This window comes from Chiroxiphia lanceolata, chromosome 1 (genome assembly GCF_009829145.1).
Source record: "Chiroxiphia lanceolata isolate bChiLan1 chromosome 1, bChiLan1.pri, whole genome shotgun sequence".
Classification (NCBI taxonomy): Eukaryota; Metazoa; Chordata; class Aves; order Passeriformes; family Pipridae; genus Chiroxiphia; species Chiroxiphia lanceolata.
This window is the reverse complement of record NC_045637.1, coordinates 87,887,930-87,910,147: the sequence shown is the minus strand read 5'-3', so window position 1 is coordinate 87,910,147 and position 22,218 is coordinate 87,887,930. Positions and strand designations below refer to the sequence as shown.

Sequence of the window (22,218 nt, the reverse complement as noted above, 5' to 3'; positions counted from 1 at the left end):
ATTTTCCAGAACTTTATGTTACACCTGTTTGGGAAAGAATATGTTTGGTTTGGCTTCTCCCCATTTATATTAAATTCTTAAATTGTTGCTTTTTAAAAAACAAGGGATTGAGCATCAGCCTTGGCTTTCCATATCCATTTTGTGCCACTCACTCCCCTGAACCCCCAGTAGGAGTTGGCAGCCTTGCCATCTCACCTGAGACCCAACTCCCCTCATGTGCCCAGCAGAGGACTAGCTTTTCAGAGGGCAGACGATGCTGGTGACCTCACCTGTGCTGTGCCTGCAAGCTTGGCAAGAGGTAGACTCTTCCCAGTACTCCAGAAGCCAGGACAGGAGTCAAGAACCAGGAGCAAGGGCAGCCAAAGCAATCAACTTCAATGTGCTGTATTATAAAATAAATGAGCATGTGCCAAAGTAGGAAAGCTCACAACAAGGGATTGTCTTGAACTGGCTTGTTTATGATTTCATTCCTCACCCTTGCTTTCTCCCTCATATCTGTTGCCAAATGCAGGTATATAGCCCATTTCAAAATAGGGTAGAAACCAAGGGAATAAAAATTCTTAAAGTCAGACAAATATGAATTCCTCTCTCATAAAGACAACCACCATCTTAGTACCCTGTCAACTGACAGCTGTCATCCTTGCAGAGCAGGCACCAGATGGGTAAAGGAGGGAAGAAGTTGTGCTTTTCCTTGGCTAATAGTTGTATTCTGAAAACCTAAGGAGGGTGTTTTGAGCTGCTTGATGGTTTCTGCCTGCTATATTACTTAAGGAAAGACAGTGAACATCACAAGAAATGCTTCAAAATGAATTTATACACTGGGAGAAGGCAAGAAAAGTGTGCTACAAGTAGAAAATAACAGTAATCGGTGACCCTCAAACACCTTAAGGTGTTTATGTGAATAAATCTGTACATTTCAGTATAGTCCCAAATTCTACTGCCCTATTTATCTCAGGGAAGGTTTTCAGACATTCTAACCTGCTTGAGCAATATCCGTACAAACCAAATAGGCCATTTCCTGAACCAAGCTGCAGCAAAGTCACTCTTTTTTGGGGGGGTGGAATTTTTGTTTATTTTTGGTTTTAGTGGTGGTGGTGTTGTGGGGCTTTTAGTTGGTTGGTATTTTGTTGTGGGTTTCCACTCCCCTTCCCCCATCCAGCTCCCACCCATGAATAGACGAAATCAGATATCTTATTGTTTGGAAATGATTTAACAATATGTTTGCAAAATTAGGAAGGGTGAAACCCTAACTGAAGTCTGATATGTCTGCTCTGATATTGCATGTATCTTTGTTTCTTTGTTTCTTGGTTGGTTTTAACTGCAATTTTTTCCTTTTATTCTGAATATAAATATCTGGATGTAGTACCAATGTGTACTTGTATAATACAAGACTGTAAGATCTAAACATAATGTGAATGTAGGAATCCACTAAAAAATGTGTCATTATTTTGAGTGAAACACAATAACAAAATCAGACTTTAAACCCTGTCCTCTTGTCCAAAATATGAAATGAAGAAGTCAATTTAAAAGCTTTTTTCCCCTCCATTCCTGATCTTGCAGGCATATTAGTGAGCAAGGAGGTATCTGCTAATCGTTCATTAGAAGGGTTCTTAGTTCTTCATCTGCCTGTTTGGAGACAGTGACAGTTGTTCAAGAGATAGTGGGGAGATAGTGGGTTGGCTGCACTCACTGCTGCGGATCTGAGGTGCTAGTGGAGACCTCTTGAGGTCTGTCCTGCAGAGCAGACCAGCAGTCATGTCAACCTCACTCTTTGACATGTAAACTGACTTAAGGACCTTTCTTCACATTCTGGTTCAAGTTTCCTTTGCACTTCACTAAGAAGAAGATCACAGGGACCAACAAGGATTATCACACTGCTATGCCTACAGCATAAGACAGGACCACCTTCTTGGCTTCTTCTCTAGGTGAAGCGATATCTGTAGAGGTGTAGATAACACCCCTAGTCGACATCCCGAGTCTTCACCTTCCCTAAGAGCACTGGTGATACTGCACCTTTTTTTTTTTTTTTATCTACTAAACATTCCCAGTTTTATTGAGATCTGAACTCTTGAGATATGATGATAAATGTTAAGTCTGTCCTCCTTGATTTCCTTCCATTCTAACAAATTGCAGGCTTGGTACTCCTGAATTAGGATATCTATTTCCAGAATAGCAACAGCGGATTTCAATCTCTAATGTATTTAATGAGAAATTATAAATTAATAGGCCTTCTTCATAGAAGATCTATGCTAAATCCGTATGGGATCCTTAAGAATTGTGCAGTCAAAATAACTGACTGTCTGTACAGCTGTAATAAACACAATTTAATCTACGAATATCAGGAGGGTCTAAAACATAAAAAAAACCCCACAAAAATTAAATGGCAAAAGGGTTCAATTTGTCCTTGGCAGACCTGGTTATGCCAAATTTAATTAAAGAGTTCTATTTGTGTCAATAAATTATCATCCAAGGTAAAATAAAAGTCATTCAATTTGTTACAAACTCAACTTTATTTAGATGCACAATTAGTGGGTTTATCCTATTGCAAAATAATTCAGCTAAGAAATCAATGTTAGCACCGAGTACAACTGAGTTTACAAATAGTCTTCTGACACTAACTGGCTACAGCTACAGACAGAATGTTTTATATAGATGGTATACTTCTCTTTCTCATACACACACAGAGACAAACAGATATCTCTGTAACCGTTTTCTGAAAGTCATTAGCTCAATGCTACTGTAATACTACTAAAACTAATAAGTGTTTTCTTACAGAAATTGATGAAGGCAGCTTCAGGAATGAGACAAATAAAAAAAATAAATAAAACATTTATAATCTTGTCTGTCTGCATTTTCTTAAAGGCTATGCCTTAGTCCTATCTTTGTTTCGTACCATTTTCCAGTAAAATATGGGTGAAATCAGATCAAGGAAACAGTACCAAGAGCAAGCCTAATGGACTCTTACAAGTAAGCTCTCTCCCATCACGTTGCTGCAGCAAGGATGGAAAACATTTCCAATGCTGCCAACTACGCCAAGATGCCCGCTAACCTGTTGGTAGAAGCCTAGTTGTGGGGGATGGGCAAGATGTGCTCATGCATATTTTATCTAGGAGGCCTTGATAAGCCCACCAAAAAGTGAATTGGAGCCTAGAAAATTGTAATTACTGGGAAAATGTCACATCACCTAACCTGAAATACCCAGTAGGTAATTAAGGCAGTAGCTGCCTAATGTGTCTGCACTGGCAAATTGGGTCACTCCTTGTTTTACCCAGCTCCACTGATTACACATCCTGTATGCCTGTTAGCTCCCTTTGGGAGTGAACATCCAGGAGGAAACTCAGGCTCCTTGAGGTAACAGCATCTCCCAGAGTCTGCAAAGAGAGGGCACTTGGAAAGCAAAAAATCTCACTGCTTCCAAAAGACACACTCCTTCAATTCTATCTCAGCAGGCTTTGCTCACCAAATCTTTCTTTTCAGAGACAGGGAATAGCATGCCCTTCCTGTTAAAAAACCAAAATGAAACAACAAACCCCCACTTCTCTAAAGGCTGGAGGAAAAGCTGTGTAACTAATATACGCATTTTGAACAGAGAAAACACCACGCATATCACAGAATCACAGAATATGCTGAGTTGGAAGGGACCCACAAGGATCACTGAGTCCAACTCTTAGCCCTGCACAGGATCAGCCCCAAGAGTTACAACATGTGCCTGAGAGTATCATCTATCATCCAAATGCTGCTTGAACTCTAGCAGGTTGGTGCTGTGACTACTTCCCTGGGGAGCCTGTTCCAGTGCTCAACCACCCTCTGGGTGGGGAACCTCCTTCTAATATCCAACCTAAACCTCCCCTAACACAACTTCAGGCCATTCCTCAGGTTCTGCCACTGCTCACTACAGAGAAGAGATCAGTGCCTGCCCATTTGCTTCCCCTCACACAGAATTTGTAGACTGCAATGAAGTCTCCCCTCAGTCTCCTCTTCTCCAGGTTGAACAGACGACGTGAACTCAGCAACTCCTCACACAATTTCCCCTCAAGGCCCTTCACCATCCTCTTTGCCCTCCTTTGGACACTCTCTAATAGCTCAATATCTTTCTTATATTGTGGTACCCAAAACTGCCACAACATTGTGTCCTCAACAGTGCAGAGCAGAGCGGGACAATCCCCTCCCTCGACCATTTGGCGATGCTTTGCCTGATGTCTCCCCAGACATAGTTGGCCCTCCTGACTGCCAGGGCACTGCTGACTCATATTACACTTGCCATTGACTAGGACCCTCAGGTAGATCCCTTTCCATGGTACTGCTTTCCAGCATCTCATTCCCCAATCCATATGTACATCCTGGGTTGCCCCATTCCAGATGGAGAATCCAGTACTTCCTTTTGTTGAAATGCATCTGGCTGGTGATTGCCCAGTCCTCTAATTTGTCAACGTCTCTCTCCAGGACCATCCTGGTTTTAAGGGAGTCAACAGCTCCTCCCAGTTTTGTGTCGTCTGCAAGTGTACTTAGTGTCCTTTCCAGTCCCATGCCCAAGTAATTTATGAAGATGTTGAAGAGCACGGGGCCCATGATGGAGCCCTGTGGAACCCAACTAGTGACAAGTAACCAGTCTAATGTTACCCCACTCAATATCACCCTCTGTGCTCGACCAATGAGCCAATTGCTCACCCACCACATGATGTGTTTATCCAGCTGTGCCTTACATTTTATCCAGAAGGATCCTGTGAGAGACAGTATCGAAAGCTTTATAGAAATCCAGCAGATTGCATCAACAGGCTTCCCTTGTCTTTCATGAATTTTTCAATACTTCCCAGAATGATCTTTTCCATAATTTTACCAGGCACTGAAGTGAAACTGAAGGCCTGTAGTTTCCAGCGTTCTCCTTCTTGCCTGTCTTGAAAATCAGGAAAACTTTTGCCAGCTTTCAATCACCTGGGACGTCTCCAGATTCCCAAGATTGCTCAAAAATCACTGAGAGAGATTGCACAATGATAACAGTCAACTATTTGAAGATTCTGGGATGAATTCCATCAGGTTCCATAGATTTGCAGGGATCCAGCTGAAGCAGAAGATTGCACACAATTTCAGGGTCCACTCGGAGTTGATAATTCCTGTAGTCATGGTCCTTGAGACTAGGGCCTCATCATCTGTGTGGAAAACAGAGGCAAAGAAAGCGTAAAACACCTATGCCTTCTCTCTGGCCCTGTTTCCAAGGTGGCCATCCCCATCTAATAATGGGGCGACAACATTTCAATACTGCCTCCTGCTAATAACATATTTGAAAAAAATCATTTCTTGCACCACGCATTCTGGAAAATTCAGTTCCAGTCGACCTTTAGCCACACAAATTTTCTCCCTGTAGCAGTAAGCAGCATATCTGGATTCTTCTCATGTCATTAGGTTAAAACTTCCTAAGACTGGAAAAGGAGGATCACACAAGGAATGATGTACTGTTCCACCACATAATAACACAGAGGAAAAGACTTCCTAGAAGTGGGAAGGTCAGGGACAACCTTGGCTTTGGACATCAGGAGACTGAGGAGTTCAGGACTAGGGGAAGAAGAAGCAAGGCAGCATGTGAAATTAGAATTGTAGAGCTGAGGAGAGCTGCTCGAGCTTCTTCAGGGATCTTCTTCCTTCTTGCCTGAAATCCTTTTTTCCCCTCACTCACTGCTCGAAGCCCACCGCCTGATTTGCTGCACACCCTGTCTCCTAAAACACTGCACCGGTGGGTCTTTCTCCAGGGGCCGAGCTCCTTGTTTCCCTTCGTCCTTCTCCTAACGCCAGGGAATGGGAAACACCCTTGTTCTTATTGTTGAGCTCTTGCTGCCCAGCCTCACTTTCGGCAACACTTTCACCCGTTTTCAGTCTGGTTCTGTCACTACTTCTTTTACTCCCCAGCTTTTCTCCAGAACAGCCAATTGACATCCACGGAATCACTACGCCCAGAACTGCCAGGAGAGCTCCACAAGTTCAGAAGTTCAAGTGGGCAGAACCTCTCTTGGACATACCCTTCCCTGCTTGGAACGTCTGATTCCACGTGAGGAGCCAGATGCTGAGCAGTCCCGAAAGCCCTCGTTTTCTAGACAAGAGCTCAACTCCAACAGATCACAGCACAGACCTAAAGCGCCTTTGACCCTGAGCGGACAGAACCCTGTTCTTCTTGTCCACACTTCTCTTCCCATGGAATGGAGAGCAGAAAAAAACCTCTCCAGGGGAGGGCCAGAACTGACAGGTTTACGGCAGAGGCGCAGAAATTGCCCTGTCCTTGCCTCCAGGATGGAGGCTATGCTTGCTCCGGGATCCTTCCATCGGGGAGCTTTCGTCGGATTGTTTGCTTTTAGGTCAATTTATATCGCTTTCAGCAATGTCAGCTTCCAGTGGTGAGAAGTCGTGACAGTAGTCCCCAGAATCGGGTGATGCCCCTTGGTAACAAGACTTTGTCTTTAAGTGGCAAATGTTTTTATTCACCTCCTGGCTTCTGCAGAAGTCTCCTGTTTTTCAAGACTCCTAGACTCCTAGACCAGTTTGTGTTGGAAGGAAGGGACCTTAAAGCTCATCTGCTTCCAACCACCCCTCTGCCACGGGCAGGGACACCTTCCGCTAGAGCAGCTTGCTCCAAGCCGCGTCCAACCTGGCCCTGAACACTTCCGGGCATGGGGCAGCCACAGCTTCTCTGGACAACCTGTGCCAGGGCCCCACCACTCTCACAGGGAAGGCTTTCTTTCCCATATGCCATCTAACCCTGCCCTCTGCCAGCGCAAAGCCATTGCCCCTTGGTCTGTCACTCCAGTCCCTTGTAAATAGTCTCTCTTAGCCAAAAGCTTCTCGGTCCTCCCTGTTGTGTTGCAAAATTTGCAAGTCGATGTTGTGCCAGGTGGCACCAGTCAAGCCCTGAGCCAGGTGCAGGACCTTGCACTTGAGGTCTGAGGTCATTGCGGCTGTTGAGCCTGGAGAAGAGGAGACTGAGTCAGATCTCATCGGGGGCTGCAGCTTCCTCCCAAGGGGCAGCGGCCATTTCTGCTCTGTGGGACCAGGGACACAGAGCCATTCCGAGGGAATGGCCGGAGCTGTGTCAGCGGAGGCTTAGGTTGGACATTAGGAAAAGGTGTTTCCCCCGGAGGGTGGTCGGGCACTGGAACAGGTTGCCCAGGGCAGTGGTCACGGCCCCAAGGCTGCCAGAGCTCAAGGAGCGTTTGGACAACGCTCTCAGGCACGTGGTGGGATGGCTGTGCTGTCCTGCACAGGGCCAGGAGTTGGACTGGGTGACCCTTGTGGGTCCCTTCCAAGGCAGGATGTTATGTGATTCGAGCTCTTTGGTTAACCCTTCCTCTCCCCATGAAGAGCTGGCAAAGCTGTTGGGGATGGGGCAGAAGAAGGGAAGCCCAGCATTGCTGCTGTCTCTATGACACAATGGGAGGCCCAACATTCCATCCCTGGAGATGCTCCAAGAGGAGCATCCAGACCTGTGTCCAGTCAACAGAAGCGACCGGCCACCGAGCCTGACTGACCATGGCCCTGTCAGCTCTGTGGCGCCGCTCTGTGAGCTGGAGATCAGCCCTAACCCGGCTCGTGCAGCTCTTCCGCTCCCCCCAAACCTCCGGCACCAAAGGTGAGGACAGACCCTGACCCCGAAAGCCCCGCGGTGCACGGTGGGGACATTCACAGCCCTTCCTCCCCTGCACCTCGCCCTCCTCCTCCTCCTCAGTCCTCTCAGCGCCTGACACCCCCAGCTCGGGATGTGACTTCCAGGGTTTGCTCTTTCTCACAGGCTCAGCCAACCTGCCTCCACCAGCCCCACTGGCAAGCAGCCCTGGTGTTGCTCTTCCATCAAACACTGCCCGGGGGGGGCCCCAGGGCAGTGGGAAGCCCCTGGCTGGGGCAGACCAAAGTGCCCCCCAGGGTCAACTGCAACCCTACGGCCATCAGGGGAGTGCAGTGGCCCCGGTCCCACCAGCGCGGCACAACCAGCGCAGCCCTGACGGCTCAGTCAATCCCTCCGGGACAGCCCTGGGCAGTGGCAGCCCCCCAGACAGGAGCACCCCCATGGATGTGGACGCCACCCCAGCACTTAACATCAGCCTGGCCAGTGACGTCCCCATGGAGGAGGACGCCCCCCGAGGCTGCGACCTCTCGCTGGCCACCGACGTCTCCATGGAGGAGGACACCGCCCGCGGCTGCGACCTCTCGCTGGCCACCGACGTCTCCATGGAGGAGGACACCCCCCGAGGCTGCGACCTCTCGCTGGCCAGCGACGTCACCATGGAGGAGGACACCCCCCGAGGCTGCGACCTCTCGCTGGCCAGTGATGTCGCCATGGAGGAGGACACCTCCCCGCCCAGGCACACCACTGCCAGCCACTCAGCCGCACTCCAGGTCCAAGCCATCAGGGACCCCGTGGTGACTCCAGCCAGCCGCACTCTGCTGCGTGGGAAGGTCCTGCCGAAGGGGACTCAGGGGCTCTTGGGTTGCTCCCCGGGGGCTGCAGGGACCAGCCGGGATCATGGCAGCAGCGTCCCCGTGCCCACGGACCGTGGGGGCACCAGTGGCACCAGCGGCACCAGCCCCCAGCACAAGATCCCCTCGCTCTGCCCGCCCAAGAAGATGCCCCAAAATGCCTGCAGTGTCCCCAAGCCTTCCAAAGCCGTCCTGAGCACGGGGCGCTGCAACGCCATCGGCACGAAGCCCCAGGACTCACAGCAGCGTGTGGGGACAGACCTGCCACCACCGCAGAGCAGCGTGTCCCCACACGACACCAAGCTGGAAAGGCGGGGGACAAAGAGGAAGGGGGGCTCTGAGCCAGGCGTGGCCAGCAAGATCAAGGCCACCGCAGCTGGGGCTGGGGCAGAAAGATTGGCTTAGGCCGCTTAAAGGGATAGATCGTTTGGGGATCTATCCCAGTTTGAGGGATAGGTCGTTTGGGGACCTATCCCAGGTTGAGGCATAGATCGTTTGGGGATCTATGCCAGTGGGAGGGATAGATCGTTTGGGGATCTATCCCAGTGGGAGGGAGGGAGGGAGGGAGGGAGGAAGGGTGTTTATGTCACGAAGATGTAGGCAAGATGCAGAGATAGATGTAGACGTAGATATAGTTAACAGTTTTCTTCTGGTTATGGAATAAAAGATTTTATTCCAACACCTGCCTGTGTCTGCATGGAATGGGGAGGGAGTGCAGGGTGGCACCAGCAAATGCCACCAAGCAGATCCACCAAGGCCCAAAGGGCACCAAGGGCATCCAAAGGGCACCCCGGGCCTGAGTCACTGCCAGAGGTGCAGGCACTCACGCAGGCTCACTCCCCTGTCCCCTTCGCCTGGGCAAGCAGCCCTTTGGCGTGGGAGCCAGGACACATGGGTCCCGTGCAGGACTCACGCAGACGGCCCCACGCCCAAAGCAGCCCTGAGCACAGCCTGGGCACCATCCTCCCGCTCTGGGGCTTTGGAAGGCTGCTCCCAGTGACCCCACCATGTCCCCAGTCGCCCCACCGCAGCCCTGGACAGGGTTCCTCCGGGCTGCCCTGGGGCTGCATTGGACGGGGTCGATAAGGGAGAGGGAAGAACGCGCTGGCAACCACATCCAGGGCCTCACAGGAGCCCAGGGAGATGACATCCGTAGATCTCTGGGAGGTGACACTCGGAATGTCTCGACCTCTGTCTTGGGGTGGATGGCGAGCCACTCAGGAGATGATGGGTCAGGATCAAAGGGCGCGCAGGCTGGGAATGGGTACACTGCTGTGGGCGTTTGCTCCAGGCCTCCTGAGCAGGAGCAAGATGTGGAGGACACCTCTACAGGCAGCTTGAAGCAGCCCCCAAGTCACAGGCCCTGGTTCTCGTGGAGAACTTCAACTACCCTGACGGCAGCTGGAGAAGCAACACAGCCAAGCACCAACAGTCCAGCAGGTTCCCGGAAAGCGCTGACGACAACTTCCTGGCCCAGGGGGCTGGAGCCTCTGACAAGCAAAAGGAATGCCGTGCTGCTCCACCTCTTACTAACACACAGCAAAGACCTTGCTGGAGATGGCAAGGTCCGGGACAACCGGGGCTGTAGAGACCATGGGACTGTGGTCGTCTGAAATTCCAGCCAGTGGGAAACACATAAATAGCCAGCAGATAGAGGAGCCGACGAAAAAAAATAAACTTTTATTGCAGTAAAAGGGAGACTTCACTGGACAAACCGCAGTGAGGTCGCTCAGCTCAGTGGAGGTCGCAGCCCCCTTTTAGCCCCTTTGCCTGGAGCACTGCTCCCTGCCCGTTTCTCCACTGCCTGAGATACTCTGGGGTTACAGGCTTCCCGACACGCCTACTCTGTGCCCCCCATTACGTCCCGATGAGGTGGCTCGGAAGGCCACTGACATTTTTCAAAATGGAGGCCGTTTCAAAAGGGAGGACGTGGCCACCTGAGACCTTCTGTGCTGCCGACTGGGCCCCCTGTCTCCGGGCAAACGGCACCTCTTGGGAACCGACAACTGAACAACCAGTGACTTCTCGCTTCTCACTGCAAACCGTGACTGCACTACAGCCTTTGCCAGAACACCTTCCTATTGTTAAGAGTGGGGCTCGGGATGGCGGGAGGAGGAAGCAAGGCAGCCTGTAAGACTAGAACCGTGGAGCTGAGGAGAGCTGCCTTGAGCCTCTTCAGGGATCTTCTTCCTTCTTGCCTGAAATCCTTTTTTCCCCTCACTCACTGCTCGAAGCCCACCGCCTGATTTGCTGCACACCCTGTCTCCTAAAACACTGCACCGGTGGGTCTTTCTCCAGGGGCCGAGCTCCTTGTTTCCCTTCGTCCTTCTCCTAACGCCAGGGAATGGGAAACACCCTTGTTCTTATTGTTGAGCTCTTGCTGCCCAGCCTCACTTTCGGCAACACTTTCACCCGTTTTCAGTCTGGTTCTGTCACTACTTCTTTTACTCCCCAGCTTTTCTCCAGAACAGCCAATTGACATCCACGGAATCACTACGCCCAGAACTGCCAGGAGAGCTCCACAAGTTCAGAAGTTCAAGTGGGCAGAACCTCTCTCGGACATACCCTTCCCTGCTTGGAACGTCTGATTCCACGTGAGGAGCCAGATGCTGAGCAGTCCCGAAAGCCCTCGTTTTCTAGACAAGAGCTCAACTCCAACAGATCACAGCACAGACCTAAAGCGCCTTTGACCCTGAGCGGACAGAACCCTGTTCTTCTTGTCCACACTTCTCTTCCCATGGAATGGAGAGCAGAAAAAAACCTCTCCAGGGGAGGGCCAGAACTGACAGGTTTACGGCAGAGGCGCAGAAATTGCCCTGTCCTTGCCTCCAGGATGGAGGCTATGCTTGCTCCGGGATCCTTCCATCGGGGAGCTTTCGTCGGATTGTTTGCTTTTAGGTCAATTTATATCGCTTTCAGCAATGTCAGCTTCCAGTGGTGAGAAGTCGTGACAGTAGTCCCCAGAATCGGGTGATGCCCCTTGGTAACAAGACTTTGTCTTTAAGTGGCAAATGTTTTTATTCACCTCCTGGCTTCTGCAGAAGTCTCCTGTTTTTCAAGACTCCTAGACTCCTAGACCAGTTTGTGTTGGAAGGAAGGGACCTTAAAGCTCATCTGCTTCCAACCACCCCTCTGCCACGGGCAGGGACACCTTCCGCTAGAGCAGCTTGCTCCAAGCCGCGTCCAACCTGGCCCTGAACACTTCCGGGCATGGGGCAGCCACAGCTTCTCTGGACAACCTGTGCCAGGGCCCCACCACTCTCACAGGGAAGGCTTTCTTTCCCATATGCCATCTAACCCTGCCCTCTGCCAGCGCAAAGCCATTGCCCCTTGGTCTGTCACTCCAGTCCCTTGTAAATAGTCTCTCTTAGCCAAAAGCTTCTCGGTCCTCCCTGTTGTGTTGCAAAATTTGCAAGTCGATGTTGTGCCAGGTGGCACCAGTCAAGCCCTGAGCCAGGTGCAGGACCTTGCACTTGAGGTCTGAGGTCATTGCGGCTGTTGAGCCTGGAGAAGAGGAGACTGAGTCAGATCTCATCGGGGGCTGCAGCTTCCTCCCAAGGGGCAGCGGCCATTTCTGCTCTGTGGGACCAGGGACACAGAGCCATTCCGAGGGAATGGCCGGAGCTGTGTCAGCGGAGGCTTAGGTTGGACATTAGGAAAAGGTGTTTCCCCCGGAGGGTGGTCGGGCACTGGAACAGGTTGCCCAGGGCAGTGGTCACGGCCCCAAGGCTGCCAGAGCTCAAGGAGCGTTTGGACAACGCTCTCAGGCACGTGGTGGGATGGCTGTGCTGTCCTGCACAGGGCCAGGAGTTGGACTGGGTGACCCTTGTGGGTCCCTTCCAAGGCAGGATGTTATGTGATTCGAGCTCTTTGGTTAACCCTTCCTCTCCCCATGAAGAGCTGGCAAAGCTGTTGGGGATGGGGCAGAAGAAGGGAAGGCCCAGCATTGCTGCTGTCTCTATGACACAATGGGAGGCCCAACATTCCATCCCTGGAGATGCTCCAAGAGGAGCATCCAGACCTGTGTCCAGTCAACAGAAGCGACCGGCCACCGAGCCTGACTGACCATGGCCCTGTCAGCTCTGTGGCGCCGCTCTGTGAGCTGGAGATCAGCCCTAACCCGGCTCGTGCAGCTCTTCCGCTCCCCCCAAACCTCCGGCACCAAAGGTGAGGACAGACCCTGACCCCGAAAGCCCCGCGGTGCACGGTGGGGACATTCACAGCCCTTCCTCCCCTGCACCTCGCCCTCCTCCTCCTCCTCAGTCCTCTCAGCGCCTGACACCCCCAGCTCGGGATGTGACTTCCAGGGTTTGCTCTTTCTCACAGGCTCAGCCAACCTGCCTCCACCAGCCCCACTGGCAAGCAGCCCTGGTGTTGCTCTTCCATCAAACACTGCCCGGGGGGGGCCCCAGGGCAGTGGGAAGCCCCTGGCTGGGGCAGACCAAAGTGCCCCCCAGGGTCAACTGCAACCCTACGGCCATCAGGGGAGTGCAGTGGCCCCGGTCCCACCAGCGCGGCACAACCAGCGCAGCCCTGACGGCTCAGTCAATCCCTCCGGGACAGCCCTGGGCAGTGGCAGCCCCCCAGACAGGAGCACCCCCATGGATGTGGACGCCACCCCAGCACTTAACATCAGCCTGGCCAGTGACGTCCCCATGGAGGAGGACGCCCCCCGAGGCTGCGACCTCTCGCTGGCCACCGACGTCCCCATGGAGGAGGACACCGCCCGCGGCTGCGACCTCTCGCTGGCCACCGACGTCTCCATGGAGGAGGACACCCCCCGAGGCTGCGACCTCTCGCTGGCCAGCGACGTCGCCATGGAGGAGGACACCCCCCGAGGCTGCGACCTCTCGCTGGCCAGTGATGTCGCCATGGAGGAGGACACCTCCCCGCCCAGGCACACCACTGCCAGCCACTCAGCCGCACTCCAGGTCCAAGCCATCAGGGACCCCGTGGTGACTCCAGCCAGCCGCACTCTGCTGCGTGGGAAGGTCCTGCCGAAGGGGACTCAGGGGCTCTTGGGTTGCTCCCCGGGGGCTGCAGGGACCAGCCGGGATCATGGCAGCAGCGTCCCCGTGCCCACGGACCGTGGGGGCACCAGTGGCACCAGCGGCACCAGCCCCCAGCACAAGATCCCCTCGCTCTGCCCGCCCAAGAAGATGCCCCAAAATGCCTGCAGTGTCCCCAAGCCTTCCAAAGCCGTCCTGAGCACGGGGCGCTGCAACGCCATCGGCACGAAGCCCCAGGACTCACAGCAGCGTGTGGGGACAGACCTGCCACCACCGCAGAGCAGCGTGTCCCCACACGACACCAAGCTGGAAAGGCGGGGGACAAAGAGGAAGGGGGGCTCTGAGCCAGGCGTGGCCAGCAAGATCAAGGCCACCGCAGCTGGGGCTGGGGCAGAAAGATTGGCTTAGGCCGCTTAAAGGGATAGATCGTTTGGGGATCTATCCCAGTTTGAGGGATAGGTCGTTTGGGGACCTATCCCAGGTTGAGGCATAGATCGTTTGGGGATCTATGCCAGTGGGAGGGATAGATCGTTTGGGGATCTATCCCAGTGGGAGGGAGGGAGGGAGGGAGGGAGGAAGGGTGTTTATGTCACGAAGATGTAGGCAAGATGCAGAGATAGATGTAGACGTAGATATAGTTAACAGTTTTCTTCTGGTTATGGAATAAAAGATTTTATTCCAACACCTGCCTGTGTCTGCATGGAATGGGGAGGGAGTGCAGGGTGGCACCAGCAAATGCCACCAAGCAGATCCACCAAGGCCCAAAGGGCACCAAGGGCATCCAAAGGGCACCCCGGGCCTGAGTCACTGCCAGAGGTGCAGGCACTCACGCAGGCTCACTCCCCTGTCCCCTTCGCCTGGGCAAGCAGCCCTTTGGCGTGGGAGCCAGGACACATGGGTCCCGTGCAGGACTCACGCAGACGGCCCCACGCCCAAAGCAGCCCTGAGCACAGCCTGGGCACCATCCTCCCGCTCTGGGGCTTTGGAAGGCTGCTCCCAGTGACCCCACCATGTCCCCAGTCGCCCCACCGCAGCCCTGGACAGGGTTCCTCCGGGCTGCCCTGGGGCTGCATTGGACGGGGTCGATAAGGGAGAGGGAAGAACGCGCTGGCAACCACATCCAGGGCCTCACAGGAGCCCAGGGAGATGACATCCGTAGATCTCTGGGAGGTGACACTCGGAATGTCTCGACCTCTGTCTTGGGGTGGATGGCGAGCCACTCAGGAGATGATGGGTCAGGATCAAAGGGCGCGCAGGCTGGGAATGGGTACACTGCTGTGGGCGTTTGCTCCAGGCCTCCTGAGCAGGAGCAAGATGTGGAGGACACCTCTACAGGCAGCTTGAAGCAGCCCCCAAGTCACAGGCCCTGGTTCTCGTGGAGAACTTCAACTACCCTGACGGCAGCTGGAGAAGCAACACAGCCAAGCACCAACAGTCCAGCAGGTTCCCGGAAAGCGCTGACGACAACTTCCTGGCCCAGGGGGCTGGAGCCTCTGACAAGCAAAAGGAATGCCGTGCTGCTCCACCTCTTACTAACACACAGCAAAGACCTTGCTGGAGATGGCAAGGTCCGGGACAACCGGGGCTGTAGAGACCATGGGACTGTGGTCGTCTGAAATTCCAGCCAGTGGGAAACACATAAATAGCCAGCAGATAGAGGAGCCGACGAAAAAAAATAAACTTTTATTGCAGTAAAAGGGAGACTTCACTGGACAAACCGCAGTGAGGTCGCTCAGCTCAGTGGAGGTCGCAGCCCCCTTTTAGCCCCTTTGCCTGGAGCACTGCTCCCTGCCCGTTTCTCCACTGCCTGAGATACTCTGGGGTTACAGGCTTCCCGACACGCCTACTCTGTGCCCCCCATTACGTCCCGATGAGGTGGCTCGGAAGGCCACTGACATTTTTCAAAATGGAGGCCGTTTCAAAAGGGAGGACGTGGCCACCTGAGACCTTCTGTGCTGCCGACTGGGCCCCCTGTCTCCGGGCAAACGGCACCTCTTGGGAACCGACAACTGAACAACCAGTGACTTCTCGCTTCTCACTGCAAACCGTGACTGCACTACAGCCTTTGCCAGAACACCTTCCTATTGTTAAGAGTGGGGCTCGGGATGGCGGGAGGAGGAAGCAAGGCAGCCTGTAAGACTAGAACCGTGGAGCTGAGGAGAGCTGCCTTGAGCCTCTTCAGGGATCTTCTTCCTTCTTGCCTGAAATCCTTTTTTCCCCTCACTCACTGCTCGAAGCCCACCGCCTGATTTGCTGCACACCCTGTCTCCTAAAACACTGCACCGGTGGGTCTTTCTCCAGGGGCCGAGCTCCTTGTTTCCCTTCGTCCTTCTCCTAACGCCAGGGAATGGGAAACACCCTTGTTCTTATTGTTGAGCTCTTGCTGCCCAGCCTCACTTTCGGCAACACTTTCACCCGTTTTCAGTCTGGTTCTGTCACTACTTCTTTTACTCCCCAGCTTTTCTCCAGAACAGCCAATTGACATCCACGGAATCACTACGCCCAGAACTGCCAGGAGAGCTCCACAAGTTCAGAAGTTCAAGTGGGCAGAACCTCTCTCGGACATACCCTTCCCTGCTTGGAACGTCTGATTCCACGTGAGGAGCCAGATGCTGAGCAGTCCCGAAAGCCCTCGTTTTCTAGACAAGAGCTCAACTCCAACAGATCACAGCACAGACCTAAAGCGCCTTTGACCCTGAGCGGACAGAACCCTGTTCTTCTTGTCCACACTTCTCTTCCCATGGAATGGAGAGCAGAAAAAAACCTCTCCAGGGGAGGGCCAGAACTGACAGGTTTACGGCAGAGGCGCAGAAATTGCCCTGTCCTTGCCTCCAGGATGGAGGCTATGCTTGCTCCGGGATCCTTCCATCGGGGAGCTTTCGTCGGATTGTTTGCTTTTAGGTCAATTTATATCGCTTTCAGCAATGTCAGCTTCCAGTGGTGAGAAGTCGTGACAGTAGTCCCCAGAATCGGGTGATGCCCCTTGGTAACAAGACTTTGTCTTTAAGTGGCAAATGTTTTTATTCACCTCCTGGCTTCTGCAGAAGTCTCCTGTTTTTCAAGACTCCTAGACTCCTAGACCAGTTTGTGTTGGAAGGAAGGGACCTTAAAGCTCATCTGCTTCCAACCACCCCTCTGCCACGGGCAGGGACACCTTCCGCTAGAGCAGCTTGCTCCAAGCCGCGTCCAACCTGGCCCTGAACACTTCCGGGCATGGGGCAGCCACAGCTTCTCTGGACAACCTGTGCCAGGGCCCCACCACTCTCACAGGGAAGGCTTTCTTTCCCATATGCCATCTAACCCTGCCCTCTGCCAGCGCAAAGCCATTGCCCCTTGGTCTGTCACTCCAGTCCCTTGTAAATAGTCTCTCTTAGCCAAAAGCTTCTCGGTCCTCCCTGTTGTGTTGCAAAATTTGCAAGTCGATGTTGTGCCAGGTGGCACCAGTCAAGCCCTGAGCCAGGTGCAGGACCTTGCACTTGAGGTCTGAGGTCATTGCGGCTGTTGAGCCTGGAGAAGAGGAGACTGAGTCAGATCTCATCGGGGGCTGCAGCTTCCTCCCAAGGGGCAGCGGCCATTTCTGCTCTGTGGGACCAGGGACACAGAGCCATTCCGAGGGAATGGCCGGAGCTGTGTCAGCGGAGGCTTAGGTTGGACATTAGGAAAAGGTGTTTCCCCCGGAGGGTGGTCGGGCACTGGAACAGGTTGCCCAGGGCAGTGGTCACGGCCCCAAGGCTGCCAGAGCTCAAGGAGCGTTTGGACAACGCTCTCAGGCACGTGGTGGGATGGCTGTGCTGTCCTGCACAGGGCCAGGAGTTGGACTGGGTGACCCTTGTGGGTCCCTTCCAAGGCAGGATGTTATGTGATTCGAGCTCTTTGGTTAACCCTTCCTCTCCCCATGAAGAGCTGGCAAAGCTGTTGGGGATGGGGCAGAAGAAGGGAAGGCCCAGCATTGCTGCTGTCTCTATGACACAATGGGAGGCCCAACATTCCATCCCTGGAGATGCTCCAAGAGGAGCATCCAGACCTGTGTCCAGTCAACAGAAGCGACCGGCCACCGAGCCTGACTGACCATGGCCCTGTCAGCTCTGTGGCGCCGCTCTGTGAGCTGGAGATCAGCCCTAACCCGGCTCGTGCAGCTCTTCCGCTCCCCCCAAACCTCCGGCACCAAAGGTGAGGACAGACCCTGACCCCGAAAGCCCCGCGGTGCACGGTGGGGACATTCACAGCCCTTCCTCCCCTGCACCTCGCCCTCCTCCTCCTCCTCAGTCCTCTCAGCGCCTGACACCCCCAGCTCGGGATGTGACTTCCAGGGTTTGCTCTTTCTCACAGGCTCAGCCAACCTGCCTCCACCAGCCCCACTGGCAAGCAGCCCTGGTGTTGCTCTTCCATCAAACACTGCCCGGGGGGGGCCCCAGGGCAGTGGGAAGCCCCTGGCTGGGGCAGACCAAAGTGCCCCCCAGGGTCAACTGCAACCCTACGGCCATCAGGGGAGTGCAGTGGCCCCGGTCCCACCAGCGCGGCACAACCAGCGCAGCCCTGACGGCTCAGTCAATCCCTCCGGGACAGCCCTGGGCAGTGGCAGCCCCCCAGACAGGAGCACCCCCATGGATGTGGACGCCACCCCAGCACTTAACATCAGCCTGGCCAGTGACGTCCCCATGGAGGAGGACGCCCCCCGAGGCTGCGACCTCTCGCTGGCCACCGACGTCCCCATGGAGGAGGACACCGCCCGCGGCTGCGACCTCTCGCTGGCCACCGACGTCTCCATGGAGGAGGACACCCCCCGAGGCTGCGACCTCTCGCTGGCCAGCGACGTCGCCATGGAGGAGGACACCCCCCGAGGCTGCGACCTCTCGCTGGCCAGTGATGTCGCCATGGAGGAGGACACCTCCCCGCCCAGGCACACCACTGCCAGCCACTCAGCCGCACTCCAGGTCCAAGCCATCAGGGACCCCGTGGTGACTCCAGCCAGCCGCACTCTGCTGCGTGGGAAGGTCCTGCCGAAGGGGACTCAGGGGCTCTTGGGTTGCTCCCCGGGGGCTGCAGGGACCAGCCGGGATCATGGCAGCAGCGTCCCCGTGCCCACGGACCGTGGGGGCACCAGTGGCACCAGCGGCACCAGCCCCCAGCACAAGATCCCCTCGCTCTGCCCGCCCAAGAAGATGCCCCAAAATGCCTGCAGTGTCCCCAAGCCTTCCAAAGCCGTCCTGAGCACGGGGCGCTGCAACGCCATCGGCACGAAGCCCCAGGACTCACAGCAGCGTGTGGGGACAGACCTGCCACCACCGCAGAGCAGCGTGTCCCCACACGACACCAAGCTGGAAAGGCGGGGGACAAAGAGGAAGGGGGGCTCTGAGCCAGGCGTGGCCAGCAAGATCAAGGCCACCGCAGCTGGGGCTGGGGCAGAAAGATTGGCTTAGGCCGCTTAAAGGGATAGATCGTTTGGGGATCTATCCCAGTTTGAGGGATAGGTCGTTTGGGGACCTATCCCAGGTTGAGGCATAGATCGTTTGGGGATCTATGCCAGTGGGAGGGATAGATCGTTTGGGGATCTATCCCAGTGGGAGGGAGGGAGGGAGGGAGGGAGGAAGGGTGTTTATGTCACGAAGATGTAGGCAAGATGCAGAGATAGATGTAGACGTAGATATAGTTAACAGTTTTCTTCTGGTTATGGAATAAAAGATTTTATTCCAACACCTGCCTGTGTCTGCATGGAATGGGGAGGGAGTGCAGGGTGGCACCAGCAAATGCCACCAAGCAGATCCACCAAGGCCCAAAGGGCACCAAGGGCATCCAAAGGGCACCCCGGGCCTGAGTCACTGCCAGAGGTGCAGGCACTCACGCAGGCTCACTCCCCTGTCCCCTTCGCCTGGGCAAGCAGCCCTTTGGCGTGGGAGCCAGGACACATGGGTCCCGTGCAGGACTCACGCAGACGGCCCCACGCCCAAAGCAGCCCTGAGCACAGCCTGGGCACCATCCTCCCGCTCTGGGGCTTTGGAAGGCTGCTCCCAGTGACCCCACCATGTCCCCAGTCGCCCCACCGCAGCCCTGGACAGGGTTCCTCCGGGCTGCCCTGGGGCTGCATTGGACGGGGTCGATAAGGGAGAGGGAAGAACGCGCTGGCAACCACATCCAGGGCCTCACAGGAGCCCAGGGAGATGACATCCGTAGATCTCTGGGAGGTGACACTCGGAATGTCTCGACCTCTGTCTTGGGGTGGATGGCGAGCCACTCAGGAGATGATGGGTCAGGATCAAAGGGCGCGCAGGCTGGGAATGGGTACACTGCTGTGGGTGTTTGCTCCAGGCCTCCTGAGCAGGAGCAAGATGTGGAGGACACCTCTACAGGCAGCTTGAAGCAGCCCCCAAGTCACAGGCCCTGGTTCTCGTGGAGAACTTCAAAGCCTTCTCGGTCCTCCCTGTTGTGTTGCAAAATTTGCAAGTCGATGTTGTGCCAGGTGGCACCAGTCAAGCCCTGAGCCAGGTGCAGGACCTTGCACTTGAGGTCTGAGGTCATTACGGCTGTTGAGCCTGGAGAAGAGGAGACTGAGTCAGATCTCATCGGGGGCTGCAGCTTCCTCCCAAGGGGCAGCGGCCATTTCTGCTCTGTGGGACCAGGGACACAGAGCCATTCTGAGGGAATGGTCGGAGCTGTGTCAGCGGAGGCTTAGGTTGGACATTAGGAAAAGGTGCTTCCCCCGGAGGGTGGTCGGGCACTGGAACAGGTTGCCCAGGGCAGTGGTCACAGCCCCAAGGCTGCCAGAGCTCAAGGAGCATTTGGACAACGCTCTCAGGCATCTTTGGTATCTTTGGTATTTCTGACATTTTTGAAGAGATGTTGTCTTTGAAAACTAAGGTAGCGTTATCCATGAAAATATTCATGATCCTGAGTATTGGTTTAAAAAGAAAAGAGTAGGAACTTACTACATCATTTCTGCTTAAAATATCTGGTTTTCTGCCCTAGAACATAAATCAACATTCAGGAAAATACAGAACATTTACTAAGGTTTACATTTAACCAAACTTTGGGTAATAGGTCGCTCCAGTCTGTTAGACCTTACACAGCTTTCTCAAATGCTGCTGGGCAGGAAAGGTCAGTGCAAGAATCCAGCAGTGGTGTGGTTGAAGTTAGAACCTTTTATCTCTTAATCTCCATAGGGAAATGTTGCTTTTATATGTAGAGAAGTTATGTGTCTCTCATATTCAGTTTCTTTTAAAATCCTTTCAAAAGGACATTGGCATCTAAGACTAGAGTCAGTCTGGAGGAGGTTTTTTGTTCACAAATGCAAGGAGTACAGATATATTTTTATTTCTCTTTAAACCCTGATTACCAGGAAGCGGAAGTGTTTCTCAAATACCTTGGTTCCAGTGCCCTGAGGTATTTAATGGAAAGAGAAAATTATGAAGGTCGTGTATTAATATTTCATTGAACACCAGTCAAAAATAGTTGCCTGGCAAATGTTTTATGCCTTCTCACCTGCACAGAATTGCCATTGCCCTCCATTAAGGACCTTATTCCAATTAGTTTCTTCCAATGAATGGGGGAAGGGAAGTATGTCGTGTGTGCAGTGCTGGAATAGGGAATGAGATTTTTGCAACCTTTCATTTAAAAAGAAATCCTCAGGGGCCTATGAATGGCAGGTTGTACTAGTGATCACTCAGAGGTGTTCAGACCTAATGGCACGATGACACCAAAGCTAACCTTTCTTCACCAACCTCCTTTGTGTCAAGGACTGACATTGCTGATTTCAGAAAGAAATTATTGCTTCTCCTCTTGCATTACTCTGTTGAGGAAAATGCTGGTTGGAAATCACTTTTTTGCTGTTTTGATTGAATGCATCAGGACTCTGGATATTTCTTCTTTCTTTAAAGGCATGCATTAGAATGCTGGGTATCTGGAGCTCACTATGGAAAATATTCTAGTTGGGTTGAACTGCCTGCCAGGAAAGACTGATGGTTTGCTTCAGTAAAGAAAATTAAACTAAAATAAGATCTGAAGCTCTGGTCACAGCCTGAGTTGAGGTGTATTTGTGTTTCTAAAGGATTTCTAAAGAAACTTCATTTAATACTAAAACCAAAAGAAAAAATTTTGTATTTGTGCTTATTTTTTTCTGATGCTGACTGAAGTCAGTACAAATGATATCTACAAAATGACAGTCAAAGATTTTTGTCTTAAAAGAAAGTTGGAAAAAATACTAGCTCTCTCCAAAACAATTGTTCTTTTTAGCCTGTTGGGCTAATTTTGCAGACATGAGAACTGCAGCTAACCACACTAAAATCAGACTGCTTGATGCTACCTCAGACACATGTTGAGTCCTTGAAACCATAAAGGTGGGCTCTTACACAGCTAGCAGTGTTCTCAAGAAGAGTCAAGAACCTATGTGAAAATCATACATTTTTCTGTATCTGAGTTGCAGGAGTTTGACCAAGGTTTGCTCCACTCAGCCCTTTTGTAACACTCTCTGCGTACCTTCCCCTGTCCTTGCAGTCTTGCTCATGTTCTTGCAACCTTTCAGTACCTTCCAGGAGTTCATCAGTTTGCAGCGACTCCATTTTCTCTGTCCATCTTGTCCACATGCACTACCAAACAGCTTTTCCTCCTGTGAGTATCCCTGGGTTGAGATCCCTGGAAAAATACTTGTTTCTGCAACAATAACTTCTAGGGTTCACCTGCACCATAAAGGGACAGAGGACAGATAGAAGCTACCTTTACATGACTCCTCAGAAGACTGGGACATAGAGAAAAGATGTGC

At 53.2% G+C, this 22,218-nt stretch overlaps 3 protein-coding genes across 9 annotated transcripts; all 3 read left to right on the top strand.

Moving 5' to 3' along the window:
- The first annotated feature begins 7,390 nt into the window (after positions 1–7,390).
- Positions 7,391–9,178, top strand: LOC116790112. 3 transcript variants are annotated; one of them, XM_032694818.1, is made up of 4 exons: positions 7,396–7,612; positions 7,772–8,256; positions 8,311–8,537; positions 8,751–9,173. In XM_032694818.1, the coding sequence occupies exons 1-4, from the start codon at positions 7,513–7,515 to the stop codon at positions 8,860–8,862; spliced, it is 924 nt and encodes a 307-aa protein (XP_032550709.1). In that variant the 5' UTR covers positions 7,396–7,512; the 3' UTR covers positions 8,863–9,173. The 3 variants fall into 3 exon arrangements, with proteins under 3 accessions (XP_032550690.1, XP_032550698.1, XP_032550709.1); XM_032694799.1 differs by having other exon boundaries at positions 7,391–7,612; positions 8,311–9,178; XM_032694807.1 differs by having other exon boundaries at positions 7,392–7,612; positions 7,772–8,202; positions 8,311–9,177.
- A 3,201-nt stretch (positions 9,179–12,379) lies between these two features.
- On the top strand, positions 12,380–14,190 carry LOC116789953. 3 transcript variants are annotated; one of them, XM_032694339.1, is made up of 4 exons: positions 12,385–12,624; positions 12,784–13,268; positions 13,323–13,549; positions 13,763–14,185. In XM_032694339.1, exons 1-4 carry the CDS (start codon positions 12,525–12,527, stop codon positions 13,872–13,874), a joined length of 924 nt encoding a protein of 307 aa, XP_032550230.1. In that variant the 5' UTR covers positions 12,385–12,524; the 3' UTR covers positions 13,875–14,185. The 3 variants fall into 3 exon arrangements, with proteins under 3 accessions (XP_032550210.1, XP_032550220.1, XP_032550230.1); XM_032694319.1 differs by having other exon boundaries at positions 12,380–12,624; positions 13,323–14,190; XM_032694329.1 differs by having other exon boundaries at positions 12,381–12,624; positions 12,784–13,214; positions 13,323–14,189.
- Positions 14,191–17,391: 3,201 nt separating this feature from the next.
- On the top strand, positions 17,392–19,202 carry LOC116789984. Of its 3 annotated transcripts, XM_032694403.1 has the most exons (4): positions 17,397–17,636; positions 17,796–18,280; positions 18,335–18,561; positions 18,775–19,197. In XM_032694403.1, exons 1-4 carry the CDS (start codon positions 17,537–17,539, stop codon positions 18,884–18,886), a joined length of 924 nt encoding a protein of 307 aa, XP_032550294.1. In that variant the 5' UTR covers positions 17,397–17,536; the 3' UTR covers positions 18,887–19,197. The 3 variants fall into 3 exon arrangements, with proteins under 3 accessions (XP_032550278.1, XP_032550286.1, XP_032550294.1); XM_032694387.1 differs by having other exon boundaries at positions 17,392–17,636; positions 18,335–19,202; XM_032694395.1 differs by having other exon boundaries at positions 17,393–17,636; positions 17,796–18,226; positions 18,335–19,201.
- Positions 19,203–22,218: the final 3,016 nt, after the last annotated feature.

What these genes read in the sequence shown, in the direction of transcription:
- LOC116789984 (XM_032694387.1), top strand. Translation starts at nt 17,537, where the DNA reads ATGGCCCTGTCAGCTCTGTGGCGCCGCTCTGTGAGCTGGAGATCAGCC. An exon ending in CCAAACCTCCGGCACCAAAG is followed by an intron (nt 17,637 to 17,795) that starts GTGAGGACAGAC and finishes TCTTTCTCACAG; the next exon opens with GCTCAGCCAACCTGCCTCCA. An exon ending in ACCTCTCGCTGGCCAGCGAC is followed by an intron (nt 18,281 to 18,334) that starts GTCGCCATGGAG and finishes CTGGCCAGTGAT; the next exon opens with GTCGCCATGGAGGAGGACAC.
- LOC116790112 (XM_032694799.1), top strand. Translation starts at nt 7,513, where the DNA reads ATGGCCCTGTCAGCTCTGTGGCGCCGCTCTGTGAGCTGGAGATCAGCC. An exon ending in CCAAACCTCCGGCACCAAAG is followed by an intron (nt 7,613 to 7,771) that starts GTGAGGACAGAC and finishes TCTTTCTCACAG; the next exon opens with GCTCAGCCAACCTGCCTCCA. An exon ending in ACCTCTCGCTGGCCAGCGAC is followed by an intron (nt 8,257 to 8,310) that starts GTCACCATGGAG and finishes CTGGCCAGTGAT; the next exon opens with GTCGCCATGGAGGAGGACAC.
- LOC116789953 (XM_032694319.1), top strand. Translation starts at nt 12,525, where the DNA reads ATGGCCCTGTCAGCTCTGTGGCGCCGCTCTGTGAGCTGGAGATCAGCC. An exon ending in CCAAACCTCCGGCACCAAAG is followed by an intron (nt 12,625 to 12,783) that starts GTGAGGACAGAC and finishes TCTTTCTCACAG; the next exon opens with GCTCAGCCAACCTGCCTCCA. An exon ending in ACCTCTCGCTGGCCAGCGAC is followed by an intron (nt 13,269 to 13,322) that starts GTCGCCATGGAG and finishes CTGGCCAGTGAT; the next exon opens with GTCGCCATGGAGGAGGACAC.